Here is an 18,738-nt window from a genome sequence, read left to right as displayed (position 1 = left end):
AAGTAAATATGCTGACATTTTTACATTTCAATCTCAAGTGAACAAAGATGCATATATACAGAATGTTAGAGGCCCAGCAGGCCCTCGTTTTTTTATGAAGGAGAGAACGGACATACAATCAGTGCTGACCATTTGATTTAAGCATATTTTGTGTTGTTATTTTAATGTCAACACCTGCACATTGGATGTGTTTACATATGGTTGTATTGTTCTTACATGCACATTGGATGTGTTTACATATGGTTGTATTGTTCTTACATGCACATTGGATGTGTTTACATATGGTTGTATTGTTCTTACATGCACATTGGATGTGTTTACATATGGTTGTATTGTTCTTACATGCACATTGGATGTGTTTACATATGGTTGTATTGTTCTTACATGCACATTGGATGTGTTTACATATGGTTGTATTGTTCTTACATGCACATTGGATGTGTTTACATATGGTTGTATCGTTCTTACATGCACATCGGATGTGTTTACATATGGTTGTATCGTTCTTACATGCACATTGGATGTGTTTACATATTGTTGTATTGTTCTTACATGCACATCGGATGTGTTTACATATGGTTGTATTGTTCTTACATGCACATTGCTTTACTTGTGTGTTGCTTTTATATGCACATTTGATTTGCTTACTTGAGGTTGTGTTCATTTAAACCTGCACTAGGGAAACTTTTACCTCTCATGGCCACATGGTGCCATCTTTAATGTTCATGTTTAATGTTATTATTTGAATGTTTATGCACACAAAGTGGTTTTCAATATAAAACTTGGTGTAATGATTTCAGTGTGTGTATCAGTACTTTTTGAACATTTCCAGCACGTTTTAACAATACCACGATAATACCGTGATCATTTTGGTCACTATAATTGTGATATGAAATTTTCATACCATTTCATCTCTAGTTCTGAGCATGTCAAATTGGGTGTCAAATGAAAGCTAAGAGTCAATATTAAAAATATATATATGTACATTTATCAAAGTTTCAAACCTTAAAATTAGGAATAAGCAAAGGCTTTTATTTCTGGGCAAACAGATGGATTAGAAATGCATCACTCTGCCCAGAGTGGGTGAATATGCGCTTTGGTGATGAATTTCACCTCCCTATGTTATAAAATATATATATATATATATATATTTGTTTTTAAATACGTTTGACCAAGACACATTTGATTCTTCTGAATCGTTCACTGGGTTTTGTCTCAAAATATTTCATTAACATTATATCCCAAAAGTCAGAATTCGTAATCTAATACATCCGATAATAAGCAGCGAGCTCTGTCAACTGAGGGGTGCAGCTTTCTCGTAGCAACTCGATTTTACATGTGGTGGTGGTCATTTCTGCAGGTTGCAAAAGGAAACATTTTCATGATGAGCGGAATGAAGTGTGAAAGGCTTTGAAAAAAAAAACTTGTGGTACACACAGTGCCCTGACGCTGTTGACATTTCAGAGATACACTTGTTTTTGTGAGAAATAGATATTAAAAGTGTATGCTAAATATGAAAATACTACATGTCATGTCTCAAAATCGATATCTATCTTACCTCTATTGTTTTATGTCCTGTGGCTCCCGAGTGGCGCAGCGGTCTAGGCACTGCATCTCAGTGCAAGAGGTGTCCCGACAGTCCCTGGTTTGAATCCAGGCTGAATCACATCTGACCATGATTGGAAGTCCCATAGGGTGGCGCACAATTGGCCCAGGGTCGTCTGGGGTAGGCCGTCATTGTAAATAAGAATTTGTTGTTAACCGACTTTCCTAGTTAAATACAAATAAATTAGAGAAGAAATATGACGAGTTCAACGGGAAAGGGAATCCTGTTAGCTAGCCTTCATTCTTGCACAGCATCCAGCCAAGCTATTTCGATGCTGTGCAAATTTCCTTTACTTTTTTTGTGGACTCCATTGATTTAGTCACCCTAATTTTGACCATCCAACAAGGGTAAACAGATTATGATAGACAGTACTTTAGGAGATTATCTACACAATTAACATATTATTTTACCCATTTGTCAAAATAGGCGTTTTTGCTTGGACACCCTAAATAATGTTGAAGTAAGAACTCCTGCCAACTAATAGCAACACTTGTATTTAGTTTTGGAGAAATGATTTGCCTTCTGTAAGTTTAAGAAACATTGCTTTGTGCTTTGTAATTCCATTACCAAAAAATCTAAACATCTTTAAAATATTCTAATTTCTCTCCCTCATGTGGAGGGAGGATAATGAAAGCTCCCAGAAGTAACAATTAAGGTAGACCTACCAATTAGTTTGTGTTTTTACTGATATCAAGGTTGTTTATGAATTATTACGTGATTAAAACTAATTCTGTTACCAAATTGTTAATTACTGCAATTGAATTGGCTACAATGGGAAATCATTGTAGTCTCAAACCACAGTTGGGTCACCTGCTACTGTCCTACCTTCCACTGACTGTTAAGTTCAGCTCATGACAGTTTTTCTTCTCTTTCTGTCATTTGGTGGACAAAGCAAGACTATGAAAAGTCTGGACGACCCCTCATTCTCCCTCTCGCTGCCGCTCTTCTCACTCGCCCAGTTAATGTCACATCTCATGGCTCTTACTGACACCTACCATGACACCTACCACCTACTGTAACAAGCATCCTCCCCCCTGAGCGACCGGCCAACAAGGGGCGTCCATGGACGTTGAAAAGTAGTTGAAGGAAAAAAGGAAACCGCACACTGCTCTTGATAGGATCGCAAGTTTGGACAGCACAGTACAGTAGAGAACAGTACAGTAAAGTAGAGATCAGTACAGTAGAGCACACTAGAATACAGTGTAATGTACCATACTGCAGTGTGGGGTCATTTTCTCAGTGGGGTCATTTTATTTATAAATATTTCTAACAGACGAAAATAATTTTGTCCAAGGAATTCGGGAATAACTTTAGAGGGTGTAATGCATTACAATGTAACATTATTCATTTATGTTCTTAATCCTGGGCAACATGGGCTGGGGAGGCTCACAGGGATATTGGTATCCACAGTGCTCCACCAATTAAAAATCTTTAAACTCAAAAGTATTTTTTTTTCTTTTCATAAATGCACTGTAATTTAAAGCTAGAATCCTTAGTTGCTATATACATTTTAGGTATGGAATACCATTATATACCCATTGATTCTTGTAGAATATAACTTATAAATGCTTCATGAGCTTAGTTCAGCTGTCGTACCCCATCAGAACCCAAAATATAAGCTTGTCTTACTCCAATGTTTACAAACATTGTAAATGTAAACAAACAATGTATAGCCTCAAAACATTGTTAAAACTATAATGTTCATATCATGGATGGTCAGTCCTTGCATCCATAGCTCCAGTCTTTCTGTTGTACTCATTTAACTGTGGTGTTGCGCCATGGCAAAATCATTGTTGCCAAGCCCAAAAAATATGAAACATGAACAAATGTTTCTGTCGAGGCCCACTTTGAAGATGCTAGAACTGTCCACATTTACTTTTCCTCTGCAAATAAAGTAACAAGTAATGATTTGAAAAATTGGACAAGCCCATAGTAGAATAGTTTATCAATTTACATTGTCTGCTTGTTGTGCGTTCTATATGAGATAAATATTCATCTCGAGTCGCATTCAAGTTACGAGTCAGAGGGAAACCTGCATTCTGACAAGCAGTCAATACCCAACAATTCTTCCAATTGAGCAGGAAACAACAGTTTAAAAGAGGAAGTTCCTAGCTTTCCGTTCCTACTTTATTTATTTCTCAACTCCTAAATATGCACGAACTGTACCATTTTAAACCCAGAGTTTTTTAGCAGCGTCATAGTTAAGCACGTAACCAGTCCGCAATTCGCTGTGAGTGCATAGGGGAGAGTGGGCAAAATGCCACCCTACCTCAATCTGACCATGACTACTCTCCTGCTCAAACAGGAAGTACCAGTGATAGGAACGTATCCAAACCAAAAAAATATGGATTACAGGCAACATCCGTGCTGGACTAAAGGCTAGAGCTACCCCTTACAAGGAACAGGATATGGACATGGGCACATACAAGAAATCCCGCTACGACATCAGACGAGACAACAAATATGCAAAAGGCCAGTATAGGACTAAGGTGGAATCCTATTACATATCTCCGACACTCGTCGAATGTGGCAGGGCTTGCAGACGTTAACGGATTACAAAAGGGAAACCCAACCATGAGTTGCCCAGTGATGCAGAACTCCCAAACGAGCTAAATGGCTTTTATGCTTGCTTCGAGGAATATAACACTGTGTCTTGCGTGAAAGCCTCTGTTTTTCAGAATGACTGTGTAATCTCGCTCTCCGTGGCCGATATGAGCAAAACGTTTAAAAAAGCTTAACAGTCACAAGGCCACCGTCATTCTCAAAGCATGCGAAGACCAGCTGGCAAGTGTCTTCAGACATTTTCAATCTCTCCTCGTCTCAGTCTGTAATCCCAACATGTTTCAAGATGACCATCATTTTGTCCCTGTTCCCAAGAGCCCCAAGGTAACTTGCCTAAATGACATCTGTAATTATGAAGTGCTTTGACAGGCTGGTCATGACACACATCACCACCATCATCCCAGACACCCTAGAGCCGGGGGTATCCAACCTTTTCTAGCATTAAACATTTCGCAATCACATTCTTCTCTTCTCTCCCCAGGAAATATTCCCCGGGTCTCAATATGCACTATATATACAAAATAATGGCCTTACTGAATGGCCTTACTCAAGTGCTCAGTGGTTTTCAACGTGGCACCGTCATAGGATGCCACCTTTCTAACAAGTCAGTTTGTCAAATTTCTGCCCCGGTCAACTGTATGTGCCGTTATCATGAAGTGGAAATGTCTAGGAGCAACAACGGCTCAGCTGCAAAGTGGTAGGCCACACAAGCTCACTGCTTGTTGAACATCTCATTCCAAAATCATGAGCATTATTATGGAGTTGGTCCCCCCTTTGCTGCTATAACAGCCTACACTCTTCTGGGAAGGCTTTCCACTAGATTTTAGAACATAGCTGTGGGGACTTGCTTCTATTCAGCCACGAGCATTAGTTAGGTTGGGCGATTAGGCCTTGCTTGCAGTCGGCCTTCCAATTCATCCCAAAGGTGTTTGATGGGGTTGAGGTTAGGGCTCTGTGCAGGCCAGTCAAGTTCTTCCACGCCGATCTCAACAAACCATTTCTGTATGGACTTCGCTTTGTGCACAGGAGCATTGTCATGCAGGAAAGGGCCTTCCCCAAAGTTGGAAGCACAGAATCGTCTAGAATGTCATTGTATGCTGTAGCATTAAGATTTCCCTTCACTGGTACTAAGGGGCCTAGCCCGAACCATGAAAAACAGACCCAGACCATTAATTCCTCCTCCACCACCAAACTGTACAGTTGGCACTATGCATTGGGGCAGGTAGTGTTCTCCTGGCATCCACCAAACCCAGATCAGTCCGTCAGACTGCCAGATGGTGAAGCGTGATTCATCACTCCAGAAAACATGTTTCCACTGCTCCAGAGTCCAATGGCGGCGAGCTTTACACCTCTCCAGCCGACGCTTGGCATAGCACATGGTGATCTTAGGCTTGAGTGCGGCTGTTCTGCCATGGAAACCCATTTCATGAAGCTCCCGACGAACAGTTCTTATGCTGACAATGCTTTAAGAGGTAGTTTGGAACTCGGTAGTGAGTGTTGCAATCTAGGACAGATGATTTTTACACGCTTCAGCACTCTTTGGCCCTGTTCTGTGAGCTTGTGTGGCCTACCACTTCGTGGCTGAGCCATTGTTTTTCCTAGATGTTTCCACTTTACAATAACAGCACTTACAGTTGACCGGGGAAGATCTAGCAGGACAGAAATTTGACAAACTGACTTGTTGTGAAGGTGGCATCCTATGACGGTGCCACGTTGAAAGTCACTGAGCTTTTCAGGAAGGTCATTCTACTGCCAATGTTTGTCTATGGAGATTGCATGGCTGTGTGCTCGATTTATACACCTGTCAGCAACAGGTGTGGCTGAAATAGCCAAATCTACTAATTTGAAGGGGTGTCCACATACACTATCTATACAAAAGTATCTCTCAGATATAGGAGAGGCACTTCAGAACAAACTTCCCCTGGCTTAGACTCTGATGGGTTAATTGAGAAGGCTTTAGGGAAAGTACCTCTAATCAACACACAACACAGTTATCACATCAACTGACCACACAGAGTGATAGAAATACACACGCACCCCACAGACAGACAGGGACAATATTGCTGGAAATTAATTGCCAGATATTGTTAGATTTGGATTTTTAAGCCAATAGTGGATAACCAGGGGTGTGATAATGTCGATGTTGCAGTGATTAGATTGTAGCTGGGAGTTTGCGCTGTCTGATGTGTGAGATTTGTTTGAAAGTTTTCGGTGGAACACTTGAAAATTGCATGCACTTTCAGAATTGTTTGGCAAGCTACTTAAAATTGTTGGGCTGCGAGCTACTCACAATCGACCTGTTGGAGACCCCTGCCCTAGATTCACTCCAATTCACATATCACCCCAATAGATCCACAGATGACGCAATCTCAATTGCACTTCATACTGCACTCTCCCACCTGGACAAGAGGGGAAATTCAGTGCATTCAGAAAGTATTCAGACCCCTTTTTCCACCTTTTGTTACTTTACAGCCTGATTAAATTGTTTTCCTCCCCTCATCAATCTACACATAATACCCCATAATGACAAAGCAAATACAGGTTTTTAGAAATGTTAGCAAATGTATTTAAAAAATATGACATTTACATAAGTATTCAGACCCTTTACTCTGTACTTTGTTGAAGCACCTTCGGCAGCGATTACAGCCTCGATTCTTCATGGATATGACGCTACAAGCTTGGCACACCTGTATTTGTGGAGTTTTTCCCATTCTCCTCTGCAGATCTTCTCAAGCTCTGTCAGGTTAGATGGGGAGCGTCTCTGCACAGCTATTTTCAGGTCTCTCTAATGATGTTAAATCGGGTTCAAGTCCGGGCTCTGGCTGGGCCACTCAAGGACATTCAGAGACTTGTCCCGAAGCCACTCCTGCGTTGTCTTGGCTGTGTGCTTAGGGTCGTTGTCCTGTTGGAAGGTGAACCTTCGTCCCAGTCTGAGGTCCTGAGTGCTCTGGAGCAGGTTTTCTTCAAAGGATCTCTCTGTACTTTTCTCCATTCATATTTCCCTCCATCCTGACCAGTCTCCCAGTCCCTGCCTCTGAAAAACATCCCCAGAGCATGATGCTGCCACCAACATGCTTCACTGTAGGGATGTTGCCAGGTTTCCTCCAGACTTGATGCTTGGCATTCAGACCAAAGGGTTCAATCTTGGTTTCATCAGACCAGAAAATCTTGTTTCTCGTGGTCTGAAAGTGCACTAGGAGCATTTTGGCAAACTCCAAGCGGGCTGTCGTGCCTTTTACTGAGAAGTGCTTCCGTCTGGCCACTCTACCATAAAGGTCTGATTGGTGGTGTGCTGCAGAGATGGTTGTTCTTCTTGAAGGTTCTCCCATCTCCACAGAGGAACTCTGGAGCTCTGTCAGAGTGACCATCGGGTTCTTGGTCACCTCCCTGACCAAGGACCTTCTCCCCTGATTGCTCAGTTCTGCCCAGGCGGCCAGCTCTTGGAAGAGTCTTCCATGTAAGAATTATGGAGGCCTATGTGTTCTTGGGGACCTTCATTGCTTCAGAATATTTGGGGGACCCTTCCTCAAATCTGTGCCTTGACACAATACTGTCTCGGAGCTCTACAGACAATTCCTTCGACCTCATGGCTTGGCTTTTGCTCTGACATTCTCTGTCAACTGTAGGACCTTATATAGACAGTTGTGTGCCTTTCCAAATCACGTCCAATGAATTGAATTTACCACAGGTGGACTCCAATCAAGTTGTAAGAAAATCTCAAGGATGATCAATGGAAACAGGATGCACCTGAGCTCAATTTCAAGTCTCATAGCAAAGGGTCTGAATACTTATGTATATGTGATATCTGTTTTTATTTTGTATACATTTGTAAAAATGTCTAAACCTGTCTTTGTGTTGTCATTATGGAGTATTGTGTGTAGATTGAGGAAAAATAATAATTTAGTAATTCTAATAATAATTTTGTAATTTTTGAATAAGGCTGTAACGTAACAAAATGTGGAAATAGGGAAAGGGTCTGAATACTTTCCGAATGCGTTGTATGTGAGAATGCTGTTCATTGAGTACAGCTCAGCAGAGGTAGAGAGAATGGTGACATGAAGTGGTTTCTGTCTTTTTTCATAGTTGTATAATTTGTAAATGTTGAAATCAATGGTTTTTGTTTGGCATACATTTTAATGTGAATAATCTGAGTCAAAACGTAATTCCGTTAACCTGGAATTGCTCATATCTGTCTATTTAGGATTTTAGAAACATGTAGAAGGAGATCCCTATATTGAATCTAACTTTTCCAAGCAAATCGATTGGTCAGTCAACTTTGGTACTGTGTGTCTTGTTTGATACAGGGAGGCAGTGATGATGAGAGGAAACACTGCAAGCTACTGGAGGCTATCAGCTCACTTGGGGGAGGGGGGAGAAAAGGTCAGAACTGATCATATTTTAATGGTACATTCCTAGATAAGTGGGGCTTCTGGAATTGTACAAGATGTTAGATTCTAAATGAACAGAGTAAAACTCACAGACAACTAGTAAAGCTCAAACCAAGTTTATTCAACCACTGGGTCATTCAGCTGTACAAGACAAAGACATGTTTACACAAGCACAAGTATTTATACCCCCCTTTAGGCTTTTGTCTCCTCCTTTTCTCTAAACACTACATCTCTGTTGCTAGGCAGGAAGTTATGTGATGTGGGTAATAAAACTGTTCCTTCTCCTTTCCTGGGACTTGACCTGACCTGACCTCGGCCCACATTCCTCACTAATCTTCAGCTATCCACCCTTATCAGTGACCACAACCACGTGATTGCCTTTTTCCTTACTTAGTAACTTTCCAAACCCCTGGATCTTATCCACCCTCAATTAAACCCACCATATACATTCCTCCTACATATAACCATTAACTTCTGGTGTAGCAAGTATTTCAAATTACAACCTAACAAAGAGAAATGCAGACCGGAGGACTTAGCCTACCAATTGAATGAAATCAACAGTATGTAATGTAACATTTTTTTATTTGTGTTGTTTTTGTGGTCAGGTATGTTTGATCAGTTTTTGTGTCAATGTGCATTATTCATACTATTAGGAAGAAGCTTACTGAACGGTCTGAAGCAAGCATTGAGGTGTCAGAATTCACAGTCAAAGGTAAATTAAACTAAATGTACCCGGTTTACTTTTTTCAAAATCCCTTGTGCTTTTATCAAGATAGTTTGACAGTTCAAGTAGTGAAAAGTGTAGCTAAATGTCTGACAAAATCCAGGAACATGTGATTTGACAGTCTGAACTGTATGTCTGTCTGCGTGTCATGACAGACAGGTAAAAGAGACAAAAATCAATTTGTCTAACCTCATTGGAACATTGGGTAAGACCCCCAGTGCCTTAATGAAGACGAAGAAGCAGCCGAAGAACCTTCAACACAACCAGAGCACCCTGGAAACACCCCTGACCAGGAAGTAGACAGAACGGGTAAGACCATCAAAGGGTAGTCTTGAATGCAGGCCTCTGTTTACAACTGAGGATTTAACAAATATCCTTTTACAGATCCAAAGAGAAGTGGCTTTTGAGAAAACGTCAAAAGAGGTGTCCTGCTGGCAGAGTGTAGTCCTACAGAACCAGAAGGCATAGCAGCTGGTCTTCCCACTGAACCAGGAGCCCTCTGGCCCAAAACGCATAGAGCAGGTGGTGGCTGGATGGACGGTTGGTGTAAAAAGTTCCTTTGTTTTATTTCTGTTTGTGTTCCATGATTGTAAACAAATTTCAGATATTATGTGCTCCAGGACCCAAACCTTCCTAGAACAAGAGATATTCAGCCTCCTGCACATGAACAAGCAGCCTCTCCATGACCCTGTTCTGACACCCACTGAGGAGGCTTCTCTGAGGGCCATGAGTCTGGAGGGAGTCCCACCTCAAGTATCCAGCATGGGGTCATATGCATAGGATAAGCTACATCTGGTGTGTTAGTGCTGGGCAAGGGCAAAGACCTGCACACACTACTGCCCTTGACTTTATTTTGTAAGTGCACTAAAAGGACAATGTACTGGAAAAACAACAATGAACAAAGGTTTTTCTAGATGGTTATTGATGGTCTCACTTACCTACAACCAATATATAAAACTAGATTTTTTTTTTGTCAGGCTAAGATCCGCCATGCAGATCTCCAAAAAGCCAGAGCTCTATAGTTTTATCATGAAGCGAAAGTCAAAAGGGAAATAAAAATTAAAAACCGGGGCATATCCTTCCAATATAGTGTACAGTTGACCAGGGCATATCCTTGCATGAGTGACTCAGCAGTAATCCGCTTCCAAAGATCATCTCTTTATTCAAGGCTCCCAATTCACTCTCTTCCTCCATCTGCCCTCTTTGTACATGGTGCCGGATTATTATTTTAAGCCCCTTTTCTCCCCAATTTCGTGATTACGATCTTGTCTCATCGCTGCAGCTCCTCAACGACCAAACTACAGAGGCATGCTTTTGGCGGCCCGATCGGCAGCCAGCAGCCATGCTTTAGGAAGTTGGCAACTTGTCCTACAGATTCCAAATTCCTGCAGGTACGTTATTTGCTTCCTGTGTGAACTCAGCCCAAATGTTCAGGGAATGCGCAAGGTGTCATCACCCATGCCCCAATACTAACTTGAAGGACAACACTACTGTGTTTACCTGGATGCATGCCACCCAACACCACCAGCACAGTTTAATTTATGTCAGAACTTAAGAACACCAAATCTAATATTTCAACCTTTGTGAATCTATGAAAATAGATGATCCATTTTTGTCTGCACTTATTACACAAATGATATGAAATGTCATTGAATGTAATGTATGATAAGAATTCAAAGAAAATAAATACATTTACCATTAAATGATAATGATATGACAAATTATAACAAGTGTGTATATAAATCTGTTTCCCCTCACACAGCTTGAATAACAGCACTGAAAGGCAAGCTTTCATTAATCTGCATTGCCCTTTTTTCAGAGCCAGTGGAGGCTCCTCAGAGGAGGAAGGGGAGGATCATCCTCCTCAGTGAAATTTCATAAAAATAGCGAAACATTAAAAACTAACCTATATTCATATACATATATTCATATGTCACCAAATAATTGGTTAAAATAGAACAGCAGTGTCTGGGCTAGCACCATGGTGTGGCTGTAGGACAGCTAGCTTCCGTCCTCCTCTGGCGACATTGACTTCAATACAAAACCTAGGAGGCTGGTAGGCCTCACCCCCTTCCGTAGACATACAGTGGGGAAAACAAGTATTTGATACACTGCCGATTTTGCAGGCTTTAATACTTACAAAGCATGTAGAGGTCTGTAATTTTTTATCATAGGTACACTTCACCTGTGAGAGACGGAATCAAAAACAAAAATCCAGAAAATCACTTTGTATGATTTTTAAGTAATAATTTGCATTTTATTGCATGACATAAGTATTTGATACAACAGAAAAGCAGAACTTAATATTTGGTACAGAAACCTTTGTTTGCAATTACAGAGATCATATGTTTCCTGTAGTTCTTGAGCAGGTTTGCACACACTGCAGCAGGGATTTTGGCCCACTCCTCCATACAGACCTTCTCCAGATCCTTCAGGTTTCGGGGCTGTCGCTGGGCAATACGGACTTTCAGCTCCCTCCAAAGTTTTTCTATTGGGTTCAGGTCTGGAGACTGGCTAGGCCACTCCAGGACCTTGAGATGCTTCTTACGGAGCCACTCCTTAGTTGCCCTGGCTGTGTGTTTCAGGTCGTTGTCATGCTGGAAGACCCAGCCACGACCCATCTTCAATGCTCTTACTGAGGGAAGGAGGTTGTTGGCCAAGATCTCGCGATACATGTCCCCATCCATCCTCCCCTCAATACGGTGCAGTCTTCCTGTGCCCTTTGCAGAAAAGCATCCCAAAAGAATGATGTTTCCACCTCCATGCTTCACGGTTGGGATGGTGTTCTTGGGGTTGTACTCATCCTTCTTCTTCCTCCAAACACGGTGATTGGAGTTTAGACCAAAAAGCTCTATTTTTGTCTCATCAGACCACATGACCTTCTCCCATTCCTCCTCTGGATCATCCAGATGGTCATTGGCGAACTTCAGATGGGCCTGGACATGCGCTGGCTTGAGCAGGGGGACCTTGCGTGCGCTGCAGGATTTTAATCCATGACGGCGTAGTGTGTTACTAATGGTTTTCTTTGAGACTGTGGTCCCAGCTCTCTTCAGGTTATTAACCAGGTCCTGCCGTGTAGTTCGGGGCTGATCCCTCACCTTCCTCATGATCATTGATGCCCCACGAGGTGAGATCTTGCATGGAGCCCCAGACCGAGGGTGATTGCCGTCATCTTGAACTTCTTCCATTTTCTAATAATTGCGCCAACAGTTGTTGCCTACTCACCAAGATGCTTGCCTATTGTCCTGTAGCCCATCCCAGCCTTGTGCAGGTCTACAATTTTATCCCTAATGTCCTTACACAGCTCTCTGGTCTTGGCCATTGTGGAGAGGTTGGAGTCTGTTTGATTGAGTGTGTGGACAGGTGTCTTTTATACAGGTAACGAGTTCAAACAGGTGCAGTTAATACAGGTAATGAGTGGAGAACAGGAGGGCTTCTTAAAGAAAAACTAACAGGTCTGTGAGAGCTGGAATTCTTACTGGTTGGTAGGTGATCAAATACTTATGTCATGCAATAAAATGCAAATTAATTACTTAAAAATCATACAATGTGATTTTCTGGATTTTTGTTTTAGATTCCATCTCTCACTGTTGAAGTGTACCTATGATAAAAATTACAGACCTCTACATGCTTTGTAAGTAGGAAAACCTGCCAAATCTGCAGTGTATCAAATACTTGTTCTCCCCACTGTACATGGTAATTATGACCACTTCCGGAGGACGTCCTCCAAACAATCAAAGCTTTTGCAGTATGTACTGACATGTCCATCCAACCATAGATGTAGGATCAGAGAACGAACCTAGTGTGTTGTATTGGGATTGTGCCACAGAGCATTATGGGGGTTGAGAAGCTTGGTGACATTGTTGGATAGAGATTAAGAGTGATAGTTGAGCATTTTTGGGACATTATTCAATTCAAATTAGTTTTTTTCAAATGACAGGAGATGGAGGAGGTATATGTTACGTTCCCCAGATTATGTGTTGTAGTTTGTGTATTTGCATGTGTTTATTTCAGGAAATTGGCTTCCTGAAATCCCTCAAGCAGCTGATTGGTCGACTCCAGGGCTAATTGGAGAGCTGACCCCGCCCCCTCGTCAAGACACAGCTGTCTCCAATTACCCATTCCTTCTGACGCTATATAAAAGCCAGTGTTCTGTTCAGGAGGAAGATCTTTTTGTAGAGGATTTTGCTGGAGGTAGATTTGCTAGAGAGATTTGCTAGAGAGATTTGCTAGAGAGATTTGCTAGAGAGATTTGCTAGAGAGATTTGCTAGAGAGATTTGCTAGAGAGATTTGCTAGAGAGATTTGCTAGAGAGATTTGCTAGAGAGATTTGCTAGAGAGATTTGCTAGAGAGATTTGCTAGAGAGATTTGCTAGAGAGATTTGCTAGAGAGATTTGCTAGAGAGATTTGCTAGAGAGATTTGCTAGAGAGATTTGCTAGAGAGATTTGCTAGAGAGATTTGCTGGGAGGTCATTGTAGAGATTTTGCTAGAGGTTGATTTTGCTGGGAATTCATTGCTGAGAGTTGGTATGTTTTGTGAGTTTGTTGCTCAGAACTTATTTGATGTCCTTTGTCTCTTAGTTTGTTTGTGAAATTGTTTAATATTCTGTTTCATTTGTTCCCAGGGGGGAAGGGGAAGGCACCTAGGGAGTGCTTAGGCAAGAGGCCCGCGGGCATACATATACCCGTAGCATATTCGCTGTCTAGGCACACTAGGTAAGACCTGGGCGGACCACCCCTTGTATTTTGGTTAGGGCACCAGGTGGTGCTAAATTAGGTAAGTAGTGGGTAGGCAGGTAAGATAGGAGAGGGGGCTTTGAGATTTACTTTCTTTGCTTTGGTTCCGTCCAGCCCCTTTTCCCCATATTACCGTGTAAAGGAATAAAGTCCTTGTAAACGGTACCACATTCTGCCTGTTGTCATTCTTACTTGCACCTACAGTCCATACCTTTTTCGCTTCACAGAGTTTAGTTGTAGCAGGGTGTTGCGTTCCCTCTTCATAGAGGCATGCGTAACAGTATATTATAAATTGTTTTCTTGGGTTTTAACTTAATTTTTGTGTCCAGATAGCAAGGCAACTTTAAATAAGTTGCACTAACTTCAGTAGCTAACTAACTTCAGTAGCTAGCTAGCTACCAGCGCGAGTGTGCAGTTTTCTCCGCCAGAATGGTAGAATGGCCAACACTGCTGAAAATGTGGAGTTTGTTGAAGAGCTCCTTTCATTCGCTGGGGTACAAGGAAAAGGTGTGACTTAAAAGCGAGGGTAAACCTCTGCCTGAGATCAGTTTCATAAAGAAGTATGAAAAGGTGAGAGCGTTCAATAGCAAATGGTATCAAAAGTATAGCTGGTTAACAGGGAGCCTATCATCAAGCCACCTGTAATTGCACGTTACGATGCTTAACATGCTTTACTGGGATGTCAAACAATTCTGAATGATTTGATAGCTTCCATCGCATCATCCATTAAACGTTAGATTAAAGAGAGAGGTTGACGCAGCACATTTTTTTCACTTGCGCTCAAGTAGGCTTTGCACTTTCCTCCTGTATTTATTTAGCAAAGGACACATAATCACTCTGGACAGACACAAGCAAAAACTCATGACAAATGTTGTCGCAGCCTAGGCTACACCTAAACATTAGAAATCTGACATGCTGTATGGGATGAAAACGAGACAATATTTCCGTCTGGTCAACTGTAGGCTACTAATAAGAGCAGGTGCATACAGCCTATGCGCCCTGTCCATCTGGTCAGGGTAAACTAATTGGTAACGTTATGTATTTATAGTCCATTTGTGTGTCAGGAGAAAATGTGAATGTGATCAAATTTAGATTATATTCAAAATTGGACTGGCTAGGTTTGTTCAAAAGAAGACTTCATTGGATCTTTTTATTCCCTGACGAAGGCCATGCAGTCAAAAGGCTTTCGTTTTAAAATCTTTGTTCCATGTTAGAAGTATTAGAAAATACAAATTAGTTATAGCCTTGAGTGGGAAAAATGGTGAGAGTTGGAGAGGAACACATTTTATAGCACACAAGATGGCAGCAAACATGGACCACAGTAGTCAAAACATAGCGATAGGGCAATTATGTCCACTAAATGTCATCAAAGGGACCACTAAGACTCTACAGGAATGGTGAGAAATCCATATCTTAATTTAAACCAGTGTACTTAGTGGCCTGTAGTTTGTAAACCTTTGGTTTAGCTTCAAGGCGGCCCCTTTATCTGAGGCCGGCGCATAATCACTACCCATAGACTGTAGGAAGGCAGGGTTCAAATAAATAAGGCAGAATGCAGTCCATAGGCATGAAAAATTGTGTTACACTTAGCCAGTGATGTTTTAAAAAAGGAATTTAGAGGACTTTCTTGAGCTCATCGTAAAAAACCAGCACAAAGGCACTACCCATGCCTCGGAGAACATTGGCCGAGCCTCCCTTGAAGAAGGCCTTTCCACCCTCATCACGAGCAATCTTCATCCAGCAGTCAATGGTCCCAAGATACATGATATCAGCTTTAAAAATGTAAGACGAGACAAGTTAGGATGTTATGCCAATTAAGTAGTATTTGAAATAGCATGCTGCTACTAGTCCTCCCGATTCATTTAAACGTGGTAACACTAAAGCCCTGTTTCCACTGGCACTTAAAATTAGGGCCGAATTTGAGCTAGTTCGAATGGAATACTCAAATTCGAGGGAAACCAGGACCAGTACAGCCCAGTTTCACAACTGGTGCCAGCTCGATTGGAATTCGGACTGGTGACGCTATGACTATGCAACCACCAAGCTGATCACTGCTGGATGCTGACACAACGTTAGATAACTTGCCTGGCTTGTTGCTGTTAGCTAGCACATGGACAAGCAGTACTGCAGTACAGACATGACACGAATTACCACCATAGCTGGATCCTTCATTCATTTTTGCACTACACAAACTTTTATGAGAACAGTCGACCAACGAATGCTAGCTACCTGACATTAGCGAGCAAATCAGAGTTGAAACAAGCTACCTAGCTAGCTAACGTGAGCTAGCAGGAATTTTAGCTGGCCAGGTCGTATTGAAAGCTTGAAATGAACCTGTCGTCTGGTTTGCTTGGTTAGCTAGCTAATAGCCAATACGATGGCAAGCAAGGTAGAAATTAAGCTAGCTAGCCTGTTATGCTGGAGACGACGCTATGTTTAGCTTGCTAGCTAACGCCAGCAATACATGGCTCTGAGTCTCGCTGGCACTGGCAGGAGTATGGGGTAACTTTAGTTACAGTATGGCCAAGGTGAATAAAATTATTTAACATCTTTCTCGCTAGCTAGCAACATTAGCGAAGCCAGCTGCAGTCACACATACCTAGCAACATGACATCATTTCTCATTTCTGGAGGCAGTGGAAACGCAATTTGAGATAGCCCACCAAGGCCAGCCCAACCTGGGTGGACTTCAAAGTGCCAATGGAAACGGGGCTTAAATGGTTTGGGTCACAGGTAAACTCACCGCTTTTATGGCCAGACTGCATCATCATACGACGACGGACGGTGTCGAAGGGGTAGGCGGTCAGGCCGGCCACAGTAGTTACAGACTGAGCGATTGCCCAGCTCACTAAGATGGAAGTGTTCTTGGGGTCTGGCAACATTCCTGCAAGCACACCAAATAGTACATATCCACACGCATATCTATAAAATGTCCAGACACCAATAACTTTCTGTGAAAATGTTATCAGTTATATACCTTTAGCTGTGTCATACATGCCGAAGTAGGAACCTCTGTAGATGATGATGCCTTGTACAGACACTGCGAAGCCCTGGTACAGACCCCTCAGACCGTCACACCTGAACGTCTTCACCAAGCAGTCTGCTAGACCATTGTACTCCCTCATTCTGGCCTTTCCGACATCAGCTCCCAGACGGGTTCTGGTGAAATCAAGAGGGTAGACGAAGCAAAGGGAGGTGGCTCCTGCAGCGCCACCAGAGGCCAGGTTGCCAGCGAAGTACCTCCAGAACCGCTTGCGCTTGTCTACACCGTCAAGGAAGAAACTCTTGTACTTGTCTTTGAAGGCGAAGTTGAGGGCCTGGGAGGGAAAGGCTCGGATGACATTGGCCAGGTTACCTCTCCAGAAGGCAAGGAAGCCCTCTTCCTTGGGAATGCGGGTAATGCAATCGACGATACCCTTGTACTGCATTTCTTTTGTGATCCGCTTGCTGGCATGTTGGACCTGTTAAAAAATAGGAGAAAACTGTGCAATACAACCCTTAACATGGCAAGACGGTAAAGCTCTGAAGCTGTAAGCCCTGTAGCTTGCTGGAAGATACTGACCCTACCATTACAATTGTTTACACTGAGCTGCTCTCCCTTACGAAAAAAGATTGCAGAGTGCATTATAACTGCAGTACACTGCAGTATAACTACAGTTAGAGTGCAGTATGCTGCAATTACTGCATCTAAAATACCACAGTCGACAGCAGTTACTGCACTTTTACTGCAGTTTCAAAACTGCAATCTTTTTTTATGAGGGCTGGGGTCAAAACAAAATCATGGTTACATTAAGACAACGTGGAACCGGCGCGAGATAATGGTTGGAAAACAGACCTCAATGCAGGGATGGGATATGTTACTGTACTCCAAATTTGACCTTTATCCACACTGGTCCATCGAGAAGATTGAAATACTTCTAGTTTTACCGGGAAACACAGGGTTGTAGTACTAGTCTGGTCTCGAGACCCCATATTGAGTGTCTCTATTTTGTCTCGGTATCGGATACATTTGTACTAGGTATTGACTCTGTCTCAGACAGTGAGGACTTGTAATTTCTTCCCCAGACCAGCAGATAAAAAACCTAATTATTATCCGCTTCCATTCAGTCAGGCCGAACATATACACTCCTTTCTTGAAACTTTAATATGGTATCTTAACAGCCTTCATATCTATTATATACATGTTTGCGCAGTGGCAAACCTATAGGCCTTCAGTGTGTGACAGGTTCGGGATTCTGAAAGGACAGCAACCGTAATAGTAACGCACTCGCACTCGTGTAAGAGAGTGCACTTTTTGTTGTGTAGTGGAGGATATACACAGGTATAAGCCATACGCCTCGATCACACCAACAGAGAGTTAGCATTTTGGTACACTAGAAGTACATTCATTTCCAATGGAACGGTGCGTTTGCCTTGAAGCATTGCGTTGCAGAGGCAGTTGCAGTGCGTTCCGTGTGGTGCATACGTAGACGGCTTCACAGAAATGGTAGCAGAAGATGAATGTTGAACTTTTGTTGCACACATAACCAGATGATGCCGCATACTATTTTGCACAATGACAACATCGGTTTGATCAAGGCAGTATAACCACTTCTTTTCTGTGGGCATTGGGTATACTCACTTCTTAATCCCTACTGATGCCTATCAAAGTAGTGTAGTGGAGGTATATGATTTATCAATTATGTAGTACCATAGAGAAGTCATGCACAAAGTAGCCTACA

At 42.2% G+C, this 18,738-nt stretch overlaps 1 protein-coding gene and 1 long non-coding RNA gene across 3 annotated transcripts in view; one reads left to right on the top strand and one right to left on the bottom strand.

Moving 5' to 3' along the window:
• The first annotated feature begins 3,797 nt into the window (after nt 1–3,797).
• On the top strand, nt 3,798–11,349 carry LOC112228925. Of its 2 annotated transcripts, none has more exons than XR_002950108.2 (4): nt 3,798–4,492; nt 9,210–9,268; nt 9,436–9,589; nt 9,665–11,349. It is a non-coding gene; the product is annotated as an uncharacterized LOC112228925 (long non-coding RNA). The 2 variants fall into 2 exon arrangements; XR_002950107.2 differs by lacking the exon at nt 3,798–4,492 and adding an exon at nt 8,570–9,116.
• Nucleotides 11,350–14,440: 3,091 nt separating this feature from the next.
• Nucleotides 14,441–18,738, bottom strand: part of LOC112228151 (ADP/ATP translocase 2-like) — a 32,296-nt gene continuing 27,998 nt past the window's right edge. The window contains exons 2-4 of the mRNA XM_024393275.2: nt 16,995–17,478; nt 16,761–16,901; nt 14,441–15,790 (exon numbers count right to left, since the gene is read on the bottom strand). Coding sequence (XP_024249043.1) covers nt 15,633–15,790; nt 16,761–16,901; nt 16,995–17,478 — 783 coding nt within the window. The 3' untranslated portion in view covers nt 14,441–15,632. The remainder of the gene's footprint in view (nt 15,791–16,760; nt 16,902–16,994; nt 17,479–18,738) is intronic.

Source organism: Oncorhynchus tshawytscha, linkage group LG30, assembly GCF_018296145.1.
Source record: "Oncorhynchus tshawytscha isolate Ot180627B linkage group LG30, Otsh_v2.0, whole genome shotgun sequence".
Classification (NCBI taxonomy): Eukaryota; Metazoa; Chordata; class Actinopteri; order Salmoniformes; family Salmonidae; genus Oncorhynchus; species Oncorhynchus tshawytscha.
Note: the sequence above shows the minus strand (reverse complement) of the source record. Positions and strands in the feature narration are given on the sequence as shown.